Source organism: Halichoeres trimaculatus, unplaced genomic scaffold (assembly GCF_033239565.1).
Source record: "Halichoeres trimaculatus isolate MK-OKI-2021-1 unplaced genomic scaffold, fHalTri1.1 fHalTri1_scaffold_6, whole genome shotgun sequence".
NCBI lineage: Eukaryota > Metazoa > Chordata > Actinopteri > Labriformes > Labridae > Halichoeres > Halichoeres trimaculatus.
In genome coordinates, this window is record NW_027437184.1 from 24,003,097 (window position 1) to 24,017,577 (window position 14,481).

Sequence of the window (14,481 nt, forward strand, 5' to 3'; positions counted from 1 at the left end):
TGATGAGTTCAATACACTGAAACAGATCTAAACACCCTGGAAAGCTGGCAGCTCTGCCGTTCCCCAAAAGGTTTTTTTTTTTTTTAATTTAACTGTTGAGTCAGTACAAATCCAATCCACCAATGCAAATCATTTTTTTCATCTACAGACACATTTCAGGTGATTTAGATGTAAAATGAAAACAGTACAGTAGCTTATCTATGGCACATCAGCCTTCTAGCCATGCTGTGCACTTCAAAGTTTGTGAATTACAATGCTGTTTGAAGCACAGCAGACATGTGTGAGCAGAGTGGTGCAGAATGAAATGAAAGTCATCATCAGGCACAAAGCTCTGCTCATCGCTCATCTTTCTCACGTTCAACCTGCTAAGATGTTTGCTTTAGATCTGTTTCTTCTACAATCAGCCACGACGGCGTGTGACCTCTTTAAGATGGGGGTGTGCTCAAAGACGTTACAGTTATATGCATAATTTAAGTTAAACATACTAAACTGTGTGTATGAATAAAACAAAACACTTCACAGTGAAGAGTTACATAAATACCTTAACTCAAAAATGAGAAAACATGTCATTTTTCTCATCTTGATGCAAAAATATCAAACAAACAAACAGGAAAATATTCTGGGGTTAATATCTCAAAAAGCTGAACAAAATATCTATAAATGTTGAACAAAGCAGCATTGTATCATTTATTGATGCGACTTTATACAGCAGGAGTGTAAAACACAGGGTGCACCTGCAGGCCTAACATCAAGGAGATGGTTTACTTAAAACATTTGTTGTGCAACAATTTCCTTTCCACAGACCAGTTGCATATTTGTGGAAGAAAAAAGAAAGTGTTGGCAGCACATCACACAGTTCTCAATTCAGAGCCTCGTGTTGAAGTTCTGCTTTCAAAGAGAAAGAACATCACAGAACCTGCCAGAGCTACACAGCTCCAAAAAACCCCAACTCAGGTTTGTTTTTGTTTCAGTTGTTGTCGAAATGTTCTCACAAATGAAGCTGCTCTGTAGGCCACTCTACCAGTCAGCTTATGGTGCTGTTTTTGGTCAAATCGAGGACACAAATGCACGCAGTCACAGCAATCTACCTCACATTATTCCTCACAATTTCATTTCATAAAACACAAATCTTGATTTTAACACACTCAGCATAACAAAGGGTCAGATTTCTCTTTTCCTTCTTTTAGGGTTGGTTGGTGTGAATTTTTCCCTCTGAGCCCCTTTTTATCCAGATATATATTTAATCTGCACAGCTGCATTGAATTCCACAATCTGCAGATGTGCAAAAACCATTGAGTACCTTGAGTGCATAAAACTGCTTCGATTGTGAGCTTATCTCACAATCTATTGTCCCTGCATGTTTCTGCATTGTACTGTATGTCTACCAACACAAAAGCTCAATGAGGCACACGGACGTTCATTCAGTGTAGTTGTGCAGTTATTCAATAACCTGTCGTGTTTTCACTGAGCTGAGCTGCTACTGTATGCTAATAATCAGTCTGTCAGACAGGGAACTGTTAAAGAGTGCATCCATGAAACAACGGCTAATGTGCAATATGTTAGCTTTAACTTACTTAAAAACAACCGCAAAATTAAATAGCTTACTTCATAGCTACAGGGAACAGAATTAGTCTCAATGTTTCCTCATTGCTGATGGAAATATCTTTCATATCATTTAATAAAACACAGGCAAGAATTTAAAGAATAATGGCGTTTTTGGAGCTTTATTACTGCCTGAATAAAGCTGTAGCACCCAAAACAGACACATTTAATCAACACCACAACAAAATAACCCAATACTTACAGAATGGTAAAGTTTGGTGAGTGAAATCTTCACACTGATTCACTTTGTTTTTATTTACAGTGTGATTCATTCTCATTCATTCCGTTAAAATCTTCAAATGTACATTCAGCTCTAGTTTCCAGCCAAACGTCCCAACAAATGAGTGAAAGAAGCAGCAAGCATTCAAAGATGAAAACGATAGCAGTGACTCACCCGGTCTTTTCTCGTTTCGACCTTTTCGACCGCCGCATAGTCGTACTTTGGAGATCAGGACCAGGATCTGTTTCTGGCAAAGGGACTTGTTGCTCTTAGGACAGGGCTTGCGCTTGTTGGCTACCGGTCGGTTGGCTTGGTCGTCCTTGACCGCCCGTTTCTGTCTAATGAGAGAGCTGGCGAGAGCTGCCATCTTCCCCCCCTCTCACCTTTGGGAGGGGGGTTATTTTCTTCCCAGTACCCCCCTTTTTTGTGGCTGATGTGGCTTTTGCTTCCCTTAAAGAAAAATCTGGAGTAGGAGAGAGGTTTTAGAGAAGCCCCCACAAGGGAGATCTGGGCTTCTAAGTGGGTTAACAGGGAAGAGTTTAGTTTGAGGGTTCCCTTAGAGAGGCTGGAGAGGCAAGTTCACCTGCAGTCCGATGTAAAACCTTCCCTCCGACCAAAAATAAAATCTGAGCACAAAAAAGTGCCACAGTCACATTTTTGGCTTTTGGGATAACAGAGACGCCAAGGTTAGGCTGAAGTTTAAAAAAACTGAAGCTGGAGACATTTTTCTACCCCTCTTCCCCGCTCATCTTTCGAACCCAGATGCGCGTTGGTCCCCAAGTTCAAAGCGTATAGTGCAATAACTACCCTACTTTAAATAGACAATAGCAAAGAGAGACAGCTTAGATTATTTTACATATAAAAACACTTCTGTCGAAGAAAAGTGAAATCATTTTGAATGCTAAGAAGCTCCTAAAAGCGCCAGAAAAAGCAAACTGTTTGTCACCATTTTTGCAGTCCACGGAGGTCCAACTTTGCCTCCCATTTAAATGTGGCAGTGTGGAATAACGAGCCCAGAGTCGGAGCGGTAATCCAGCAGACTTAAATCCAGAGGTGGAACAGCAGGCAGGACGCAGGCGAGCTTTGTGGGAATGATGATCCCGGGAACAGAGCAGAGACATGGACACAGACAGACAGAGATTCCTCTTCTGTCTCCGATGGTGGCACGCTCCTTTCCCACAGTCCTCACCGAACCCCCCCTCCCTCCTCCTCCTGCTCTTGCTCCTCTCCCTCCTCCTCTCCCTCCTCCTCCTCTTCCTCCTCCTCCTCCCATCCAAAGTCAGCGAGTGGTTGTGAGAGTATGTGTGCGTGAATTCCAGCAGCCACCATCAGTAGAGGTGACATTCATGAGAGAGGGAGAGGAGAGGAGGAAGGGAGGAAGGGATGGACGAGGGGAGTTTGGGAGGCAGAGGCTGTGATGTGTGAGAACAAGCTTGACTGGGAAAATGTGGGAGACAGACGGGCAACAGCCACTTGACAAAATGACTGCACACAGAGGCTACAATTTTGTTATTTCACAGAAGCGTCTCCCCCCTCCCTGCTGAAAAAAAACTCAATCATTTTGAATGCCCTCCTAAAACAGAGAGACAACAGAGAGACAGAGGGAGGAGGAGGAGAAAGAGAGAGTGCTTAAGGTGCAGATTGTGACAGTTCTCTGTCTCCTCGAGAGGAATAGCATCACCATGTGTTACCTTCCTGTCACACACACACACACACACACACACACACACACACACACACACACACACACACACACACACACACACACACACACACTTACAGCACATCAGCATTTTGTAGTGGAGTCTTCCCCGCTCTATAATTGTGTGTCTCTAGTCAGTATTCTTCCTTGTCTCCCTCTAACCTCCACAGTGTCTCTGTGACTTGTTTCCTTCAGCTCTACATGAGAAGTGGAGACAAAAAAAAAACAACACACAAAAAAATGAAGTGACTTTGTTCCCTGAAACTGGCATTTAGTGTGTGACATATCTGACAGCTGGCTTACGTTCACCCCGACAGGGAAACATGAGCTTGGACAGATTGAGTGAGACAGCTCACCCTGCCAACACATACACATGCACACACACACACACACAACTGCTCTCCACCAGCTTCCCCCAAACCTGCAAAATACCCAACAAACAATGCTGTGTGTTGCCCACATGAAGCACCCTCGTTTGTTCTACTTTCATTTAGATAAAAAGTCGTGGGCTGACATAAGAGATTTTTCCAGTAATTTGGGACAAAAACAGACTTCCACAAGTATCAGTAGAGAGCACAAATCATGCTGACATACTTTTGCACAAAATAGCAGGTTCTGGTAAATGACAATGCCCTGCAGTCAAGCATTTCTCATCTTGTTGAGTTGCAACAAAAATGAGGTTTGTGCTTACTGTTTTTCTACCTGCAAAACAAAGACAAACTGACTCAAATCAATGTGTTTGAGGTAACAGATTATAATGAAAGCAAACACGTTTGTACAATCAGTCATTTACAAAGGATTCCTAATACAGTCTTTGACCATTTAACAAAGGATTATTTTATTTTCTGGGAACAAAAACAGAAGATACTTGTACCTTTATGTAAGAGGGGAAACTAGGGATGGGTGCCTTTCACATTTGAAACGATATGGTACCAATGCCCTGTACCTGGCAATCGGTATCGGTACTCAGCGGTACCAATTTTCATTACTTTTTTGTGTTTCTGTGGTAAAAAAATACCAATTTGTTTAGTAATAAAATACTTTTTTTTTTTTGGACTACACATATTTATTCTTCATTAAATAACCTTGCAGTGCTGTGTTCATGTCCAGCATGGAAAATCCCTTACTCTTCCACTCCCTCACAGTCACAAGTATGCATTTAGGTACCTAAACATGGTACCTTTTGATTTTACATGAACCGGTACCTGGTACTTTTGACAGAATTTGGTCAGTACCTATAAAAGTACCTAATTTGGTACCCATCCCTAGGGGAAACAAAGAGAGAAGTTTTACTGTGAACATAAAATAAATTTCCAATAAAAAATAAAAGAGGTTATGTTTTTGAAAGAGTTTGTGAACAACATAACACTAAGTATAACAAATGGATCTTGATGAAGATAACAAGGATATGTTCAAAATGGGATAAGGGAGAAGTGATTAAATTTTGGGGGTGATCCAGATCACTGTCTGGATCCAGGATTTTTTTTTAGGGATTCTTTATCATTGTGAGATAGGGCTGTTTTCACCATATGCGTACATAACTCCATGATAAATGGTCAGATTGCTTTGTAAAACAATACAAGACAAGGTCACCATAATTTCTGACGGATGTAAAAGTACAATCCGGATCCTGGCAATATTCTGGATACTAAGATCTAGAATATGAAATATGTACTGGGTCATTATAATTTTCAACACTGTCAGGAAACAAGTTATCGTACAAACCTGCAACTAACACCAAATTGTAGCAGACAGTCTGCTGAAAGGGAGTATAACATTAAAGTAAGACTAAAGTGTTGCATGAGAATCACAATATGATTGGCAGAGGTCTGCGCTCTCCGGGTGCTTTTCTAGTTAAAGTATTAGACTTGGCGAATATGAGTTTCAGGCTGTCTTGATTAGCAGACTTTTTTATAGTGCCTAAAGTTTAAATTTAGAGTTTATAGAACGCTTATTTGTCTGAATGAATGAAGCTTGTAACGCTGCTTCCACTGCTTTAATTAGAGATGGGCATTTCAAGCAAAAGAGCTATTTGATATTTGTTCGTAACTATTTGAAAATTATTTGAAGACTGTGCCAAAGTACCTGCCAACCTTACACTTTGACAAAGATGGAGAGGGCTGTTGTACTCTCTTCGATCATCAAACTTACTTCTTTGGGGGACGACGCCTACCACTGACAGTTGATATGTGCACAGTGCCACACTAATACTCTGCTAGACTAACCTTGCAGAGTTGGCACTGCGCCTCATTTTCGTTCATTTTTTGCAGGAGTTCCCACACTTCCCAATCCATTTTTAAATGTCTTCTCGTTCTTGTTTTGGCTGTAAAACCCCCAGCCTGTTCACTTCTGATCTGGTTTGGAAACAGTATCTTATATTTTGAAAGTCATTGGGCATTTTAGGCCCATTTCCATGCTCAACTTGCTGTCCCGCTGGACCTGTTTTTGTGAAATTGACGCATAACGGCTCAGGCATCTGGCATATAACTGCGGACAAAGTGACTGTCACATGAACTGTTCAAAATTTGATGCTAATGAAATATTTGAAAATCATTGCCCATCCCCAGCTTTAATGTGTGCATTGTTATGATGACGTAAAGAGATCTGAATAAACATGGTCCATTTACTTTTAGTGTTCACTGATTATAAAGCCAAAGGAATAAGAGCTCCACCCACTGACCGGCTAGAGAATAGGCCAGAAATTCCATCATTGTAGTTTGTGATGAACTTTTCTGTACAGTACACACAGACTGGAGGAGGGACGCTGAGAGAAAACGTGACTAATACAAGTCATTTCACTTTCTATAGCCCTAAGTGTCTGCATTAGATCAAGAAGGATTAGTAATGTTTAATTCATTAAGCTTGATGTTTGGTTACTGGAAAGGCTGTGACGTCAGTCCTGCTGCCCAGCCAGGTCACTTCTGTGTGTGCCTTGGCTGCAACACTGCAATATGTCAGCGTCTGTTCAAGCTTCTTTTTTCATCATTCATCACAGTAAATTCGCCCATTCTACGTACACCCATTGTTCTGGACTTGGAGTTCATAGACAGCATAAGAAAGAGGTTGAACAGTTATGTCTTCACTTGTTTTGGTTTCCTGCAACAGTTTCATCTGATGTCTCTTCCACTGTTTTTAGAAAACTCTGTCCAATTGTCCCTGTTCCCTCAGTGATGACGTCAATAATGAAACTATGAAACCAATGTTCTTTATTTCTATCCAGACAAACCCAAACACATGGCAGCCAAAATATAAATTTATAGTAAAGTGTAAAAAATAAAAGTAGAGCTACAGTCCCCTTCTAAAGAAATGTCAAATAAGCAGATTGATAATGTGACAATCTCATCCTACGTCAAACAAATCGTGTTGTGTTCAGTGAATCTGCAACTCAATGAAAGAACACTGTGAACATTTGTAATGCAGTCTCACAGAATCAAACTCAATAAATCAACTTATTCGAGAGCGGATCAATCCGGTTTTATCTGGCGTGGCACCTCTATTACAAGCCAATTGCAAGGGGAAAACCAGCAGCGGAAGCAACTTGAAAATGCAAGGTCGATTCAGATGGTTTCTAACAATGCCGAGCAAGGTCACTGTCTGTCAGGGCTTGATTGACAGGTGACAGCGGATGTTTGGTCTCCATGGAGGGGACGAGGGCATGGCGGGGGCGTAGGGCGGGGAACCACAGATGAGATAATGCAGTTTGTATCGACGAGGGACAGAAAAGATATTTTTCTCCTTTTCTAATGATTCCCTCCAACCAAACATCCCGGGCCACACACTCGTCTTCATACTCAGGGGTTTGGAATCAATCTCCTAATGGACGTCACACTACACACATTGCCAAAGGTTGTTCTCCTTTTTGCTTTCTCCAGTCACAAGTACATGCCAAGTTACACCAAAAGAAAGCTAAGTGGGATTCTGGGGACATTAGACAGTCTCAAGGTTAGGCAGTGTTTCCATCATTCTAATGAAATTTCATCCTGAAAACTAAGTGGGCTCATTAGGAGTGAAGCAATTTCTCATGTCATCCTACCTGTGTACACACTCAACTATCAACTAAACACTAATTATGTCAGGACTCTATGTTACTGCCATCTGTTATTCCTACTTTATTACCATATAAAGTAAGTCTCTTGTTTGCTTTTAAATTCAGGCTCGGGATTAACTGTGCAGCAATCTTAGTGATGGCATCATTATTTAAAGCTCCTTAGTCAAACTGGGAAACTTTATTTGCATAAATTAAAATTAGAATAAAGATATTATACTTTGCAAATAAACATCCCGACACATGTTCATTTATGAACTCATCATCTAAATAATGCTCACAGAGGGATTAAAGGCAGATGTGTAGCTATATACAATCCCACAATCCCTGCATGCATCAACATCTCACGGAGGATGAGGGTATTAACAGCATATCCTCTTTGACGGTGCTTTGTAGAGAAATGTTTTTTCCCAATATAGAAGTTCAGTGTTACATAACTGTAATCTTCACTCGTCAAAATGAATAGATGACTGTGGGCAAGAGATTTTACTTAAAGAAAACTGTTTGTCCAGCCCGGTGATGGAAAGAGACTCAATTCATTGACTCACGAACAGTACGTACACATTAGAGCAATTCTACCATCGTATATGAATCTTCCCTTTAAATTCTTCTTTTTGCCTCTGTGTTGGACGTTTCTCTTATGGTCTATGGTGTAGCATGGCAAACTCTCCCAGTGTCTTTGTCTGGTCTTTATTCTTTTGCGAGAGGGAGCAAATAAAGCAGAGTGTTGCACTGTCTGCAATGAAGCTCACTGAGGGTCAGTCCTTCTCTTGCTTACAGCAGGACAGAAAATAGGATGTCAGATAGTTCATCTAACGGTCAACAGAAAATCAAGGTTCACAGGTACATGTCTCAATTTTATGCTAATTGCTAATTTTTTTTGGGGGGAATGATTGTCATTGTGAAGACATCTGGACTATGGGAACATAGGACCCAGTTGTCTGTGGTAAAAAAAAAGTCTTAGAAATGTGGGAACACTGGGCTTACCTCCCAGAACAACATTGTGATGGACAATTTAAAATAAGATCTGCCCCAAAATCAGAGATTTCTAAATACTATTTCTCATTGTCTTTAGCCAGATTGTCCCAGGAGAGCACGCAAAGATTTACACCTACTAAACTTATACAAAAAAGTCTTATATTTAAATAGAAAAGCACTCAGAGAGCACAGACCTCCGCCAAGCAAATTGTGATTGTCATGCAACACTTAAGTCCTACTTTAATGATATGCTCCCTTTCAGCAGACTGTTTGCTACAATTTGGTGTTAGTAGGGCAGTCACAATTATTATAATATTCGCCAATCCCAATAATTTTTCATATTTGTGATTATTTTTCATATCCGTGATGACCATGAATTATTCATTTCGGCCAATCTGACGTCATCGTGCTGCGCCAGCAGCTCGCAGCCTCGGTGCCTCACTCACTCTGCTGTACCTCTCATCATGGTCGGATGGTTAGCAAGGCTAGGCTAATAACATGGAGGGCGAAGAGGTTCTGGTTCCAAAGCCACGAACAACAGCACCGCTCTGGATGCATTTTGGGTTTAAGCCTAACGACAAGAGAGAGCCTGGTAACGTGAGGAAGCGATATGTAAACTTTGCTGTAAAAAAGTGCTGGTCAAAAGCGCTAATACAACGAATCTGAACGAAATCCTGCAGACCCACCATCCACAGCAATACGCCAAACTCGGAAAGACCCCAGCAGCACAATCTCCAGCTGGTGTAACAGCAGCTGGGGCATCCCGTCAACTGGCTCTTGTCGAATCTTTTGGACGACACTCCGAATATAAACAGGACAGTGTAACGTGGTTCATCGCAAAGGAAATGCAGCCGTTCAATACGGTAGAAAAACCAGCATTTAAAGAAATGCTGTACAAGTTTGATAAGCAGTATGACCCACCAGGCAAAGCATACATCTCCAAGACTGCAGTTAAGACACCCATGCTGTTTACACTTTACAGAGCCTAAAAGGTGAAAATATTTTGTTTGCCCTTTGCAATTTTTGTAGACAGCCATGTTTACTTGCCCTCCTGTCTTGTTTTTCAAAACCTAAAAGGCAAAATAAACATTTTTGTCTGCATGCCACTGTTCAATTTTACTTTTTTACTGTGTACTGATTGTATTCAAGGTTGGTTGGTTGGGGTTTCCTTGCATGGTTTCCTGTGCCACTGTGTGGATGAGAATTTGTTTATTGAGAAAGTCAAAGAGACTTTTACCTGACCACTGACCTGTGCACTTTGTTCATTAACACATATGGTGAAAACGGCCTATCTCACAATGGTAAAGAATCCTTAAAAAAAATCTTGGATCCAGACGGTGATCCAGATCACCTACAAAATTAAATCACTCCTTCCTTATCCCATTTTGAACATTTCCTGAAAATTTCATCAAGATCCATTTGTTGCTTTTTGAGTTATGTTGTTCACAGACAAACAAACTCTCCCAAAAACACAACCTCCTTGATGGAGGAAGTTAAAAATGGGGGTGGAGTTTGAATGGGGGGGTGGGGACTGTTTTTAACATGTATAGCACTTTGTGCTGCATTTCTTTTGAATGTATGAAAAGTGTTTTATAAATAAACTTGATTTGATTTGATTTGAAAAATGTGTATTGTAAAAAAAATATTTGTAGGGTCTGTGCAACAAATTGTCAACATGCATTCGAGCTCAGAACTGTGACAGATAGAAGTTGTTGATACAATGATCTCTTTTCATTTGAGGTTGTGGACACATTATCCCCCTTATATGAATCCATCTAATATTGTCTCAACACACACTTCTCAAGTGAACACTGAGTTAACATGATTTACCAAGCACACAGCTCTGTCAGTCATAAAGATGTGTTAATGAGCCCACTAAGCTCTGTGGACAGGAGAAATGGTCTCAGAATACATAAACGTGTATGTCTGCATGGTGAAGTTAACAGTTTACTTCTCCGTCTTGTTACCTCCCCCAGTTTAGAAAAGCCGTCTGTATTTATTGTATACACCCACAAACAAGCACACAAAGCCAAAAAGAGTTAAGCACATCAAAACAATTGGCCTAGTTCTGTCTGTTTCCCCCTCCTCCCTTTATCAGTCTCTCCCTCTTTCTCCTTCGGTCCTCTCAGCTCATCACGCCGTCCACAGATGACAGCACGTATTCTTCACTAATCCCCCTCCATTATGCCAACATGTGGAATCTGAGGCCTGCTCGCAAACAGAAATCACGTTTCCAATGTCCACAACCCATGGGTGAGTTTCTCATTAACTGAGCAGCACATATCATTCTCAGTTTCAGCCTTCATTCGGCCCAGGTCAGATCAGACTCTGTAATTAGGTTTGAATCGGGAGAATTACTCAGTGTGGTTGGAGGATGCAGCCTCCTTTTTTTTGTCTATACACGAATGCTTCTGATTCTGACTTAGTGAGAGTCAAAGCAATTTTTCTCCACCACAATGAACGTCTGAGAAGATTTACTTTTTAGTTATGCCATTTGTGTCGGATTTTCCAACTGGATGTAGGACTCATCAATATTCAACATGTTTTACATCTTATTTGGTGTCCAGCTGTGTTGGCAGACTAAATCGCAAACAGTAAACTTTTGTCACTCATACTTTTGTTTCCAACTCACAGATGTCATAAACTTGTAGAACGCTTGAGTATTTGCTCAGGTCATTTTATTGTTGCTATCACTGTTTTTTGTTCAAACATGGAGAGACGTTCCCACATTCAATTATAATGCATCACTCTTAGCTATGTCAGAGTGTGTTTGGTGCAGGCAGATAGTGTTGTTAATTTTTTATTTTTTTAAGGGCTGTTCTGAAAACAGCTGGCTGCTGCTGATGATAATGACGCTATGAGAGCAGTGAGAGTCGATCAGAACTGCAAAGTTGTGTCTGGATAGCTTAACATCTGAAACACTACAGAGCTCTGAAATCAAGCCGTTCTGTGCAGCTTCATCCCCATGTATGACCTCTTCCCTATTGTTGCACAAACACCAAAACACCCATTACAGCCACTCTAGGAAATCAGCAGATCCAGCACACACTGATGTGCAGATAGGGCTCCTGTTTTTCTCTTGACTGGATGTAGCTGCCCAGTCAGACATGAGGTGAGGAGGGTCCACACATGCAGTGTGTTTGGTGCAGGCAGATAGTGTAGTTTATTTTTTATTTTTTTAAGTTGTTTTTCCATTGATATTGATGTTGTGAATGTTTTAGGTTTTATATAAACTTCCTTTCGAAAGATGGCCCTGTATCAAAAGTCAAAACAGCCTCCATTCATCTCCTGTTTGCTAAGCCACTGCAAGAAACAGACTTCATTTGTTTTATTGTAGAGTAGGAGTAAAAGCACTTGACCTAGATAATATGAAAGGTTTAACTTTTTTCTGAAGTTACTCTGTATAAATAAGAATTAAAAAGCAGGAAAGAAACTCTTCCACATTCTTTATGCAAGCGCGGTGTTATCTGTTCTCTCTCCTTCATCTTCACTGTAGCCTGAGGTAAAGTCTCAGCAGGTAAATCTGGAGGATTAAACTTTCTCAAAGTAAGTAAAGATTGCTTGATGAGAGCTTGGTTTGAGGAGGCCTCGATGTTGGTTCTCTACTCCGGTGAGTTTGAATGTGGTCCCATATACTCTGTCTTTACCAATGACAGCCTGTGGTGTGAGGACAGGTGCACCTGCTTGTTTAAAGGTGGACACAGGAAACTGTGGTTGATGTGACCTGTCTCAACAGAAGTATTACCTTCGTCTTTGATGATTTGATTTACTGTTAGATGTGACACTTGTTTCACATCAATCAAACCGTTATTGAAAGCATCTAGATTTAGATTGGTGCTTTCAGTGTTTGCTTTCAGTTTTGACTATCAAAGTCAGCACAGGATCAATGTTGGTGTTTTATCTGTTTACCCTCACTTGTTTTCACACATCAAGTGGATAAAGAAGCACTTCAAAGGAAACACAACATGAGTCACCTGGAGCCTGGAGCGGCTCTTTGACCATGGTCAGAGATGAAAGCTTAACAATTGAAAGAGGGTCAACAGAGCTTGAAAATCCTTCTGCTTCCATTAAGTCACTGCTGTGGCATCATTTAGTTTTTCTCATGAGATCACCTCTCAACAATTTAAAAAAAAAATGTTCACGAGCACAAAATCTTTTGGCCCTTCTTCTTGCTACCTTACCGTGAACTCTTAAGTGATACCAATGAGTCTCCCTTCTTTTCTGCCAAGCACAGAAAATGAAGCCACTTTGTGTTCCTTTCTGAACTTGGACCCAGAGCAGATCATTATAGCAAATAAAACGTAGAGTTAGATGAGGTAGACGATAACACATATCTGTAAACACTGATAAATGATCTAGTAAGCACAAAATCAGTTTTCTTTATCAACTGTGTCTTATGTGCACACATTGGGGTGGAACTGGATTTTTTTTTCCTACAGAGGGTATTGATGATTAAAGACATTGACACTAAATAAAATCATACCTTAATATTTTGTTGAATTAAATATGCATCACATCTTGCAATGAAGTCTGCCATCCCTCTACTTCACCTCCGACTACATCAACAGCCCAACAACTTTTCATGCACCTGTGGCTAATCTCAAGTTTTACTGCCCCGTTAAGGTACTAAATCTACAAAAGGACAAATCTGGAAGAAAGTACAAATTCTAAATCTGTCTGGATTGATTCATTTAACTGCCAATGTGCCAGCTTGATATACATGCTTGATATGTAGCAAGACATTATCAAACAACAAAAAATGATGAGTTAAGCAACAATGTCAATACATGTTATCACATTTAAGTATTCTTTCAAAAACTCTGAGTTCCTTTGCAAATTTATCAAAATTGAATTTAAGACCATTTTTTGAAATTTCAATTTTTTTTGACATTTTTGCAAATTTTTGGAATTTTATTTAAAAAATGTCAAAAATTTTCAAATGTCAAAAATTTAAGTATTTTTTGAAATTGAATTAAGAAAAGGCAAATTGTTTAAAAAACATGTAATATTTTGCAATTTTTTAAATTTCATTTAAAAAATTGACATTTTTGGAAGCTCAAAAATTCAATTTTTTTTATTTAAAATTTCAAAAAAATGGCAGAATTTCCATTTTTTTTACATTTTGGAAATGTTTTAAGAAACAAAAACTATGACATTACATGAACAATTTCATTTATTCCAAAAAACTTTTGGCGTAGATAACTTTTAACTAGATTTTAGCTATCAATTGAATTACATACACTTAAATGTCGTTATTGTGAAGACAAAGTTGATTTTGTGGCTTCAGAATGACTTTAATTCAAATGAGCCAAGGCAAAACAGCCCCTGTTAAAGTAAAGACTTCAGACACCTGGTTTGGACCATGATCCTACCATGAGCGCGAGTTCGGTCACAGGAGAACACAGAGAGATGATGTGCTTGCAAAATAAATCTATTTTCTCCTGGGCAGAGTCAGATGCACCATTGCAACTGAGAAAAAAATGTTGGTTTACACTTTTAAAATTTTTGGTTGCATTTAGAAAAGCCTTGTTTAGTATAATTTTGATTGGAAACATCTGAAAAAAAAGGTCATAATTCTGAGGGTATGGTGTGGGGTGTGCCACAATCATCTACATGTAGCTGAAAACCTTGTATTGTATCCCATCACATCATAAAGTATAGCAAAGTTTTTTGTGAACCAGAGTGTAGTATTGCATTGCATAGCTCAGCATAGCGTCATTATGTGTCGTATGGCATCTCACAGTAAAATGTAGCAAAATACATCGTACAAGTTAGTAAGTCATAGTGAAAATATCAGTGTACATGACAACATATCAATATTAGTTAGAAGAGGTGGCAGTGTTCAAAAACAAGTTTTAGACTAAAAATAAAATGAATGTTTGACCTAAATTAGCTCAAGATTTAGCTTTGAAGCCTGAAGACACCCTGGCAGTC

At 39.7% G+C, this 14,481-nt stretch overlaps 1 protein-coding gene and 1 long non-coding RNA gene across 2 annotated transcripts in view; one reads left to right on the top strand and one right to left on the bottom strand.

The window, feature by feature from the left end:
* Positions 1 to 2,967, bottom strand: part of fgf11b (fibroblast growth factor 11b) — a 58,648-nt gene extending 55,681 nt beyond the window's left edge. Inside the window, exon 1 of the mRNA XM_074672414.1 lies at positions 1,997 to 2,967. Within this exon, the coding sequence (XP_074528515.1) occupies positions 1,997 to 2,189 (193 nt within the window). The 5' untranslated portion in view covers positions 2,190 to 2,967. The remainder of the gene's footprint in view (positions 1 to 1,996) is intronic.
* Positions 1 to 10,794, top strand: part of LOC141791767 (uncharacterized) — a 76,328-nt gene extending 65,534 nt beyond the window's left edge. Inside the window, exon 3 of the long non-coding RNA XR_012598334.1 lies at positions 10,677 to 10,794. This is a non-coding gene — a long non-coding RNA (uncharacterized LOC141791767). The remainder of the gene's footprint in view (positions 1 to 10,676) is intronic.
* The last annotated feature ends 3,687 nt before the right edge of the window (positions 10,795 to 14,481 follow it).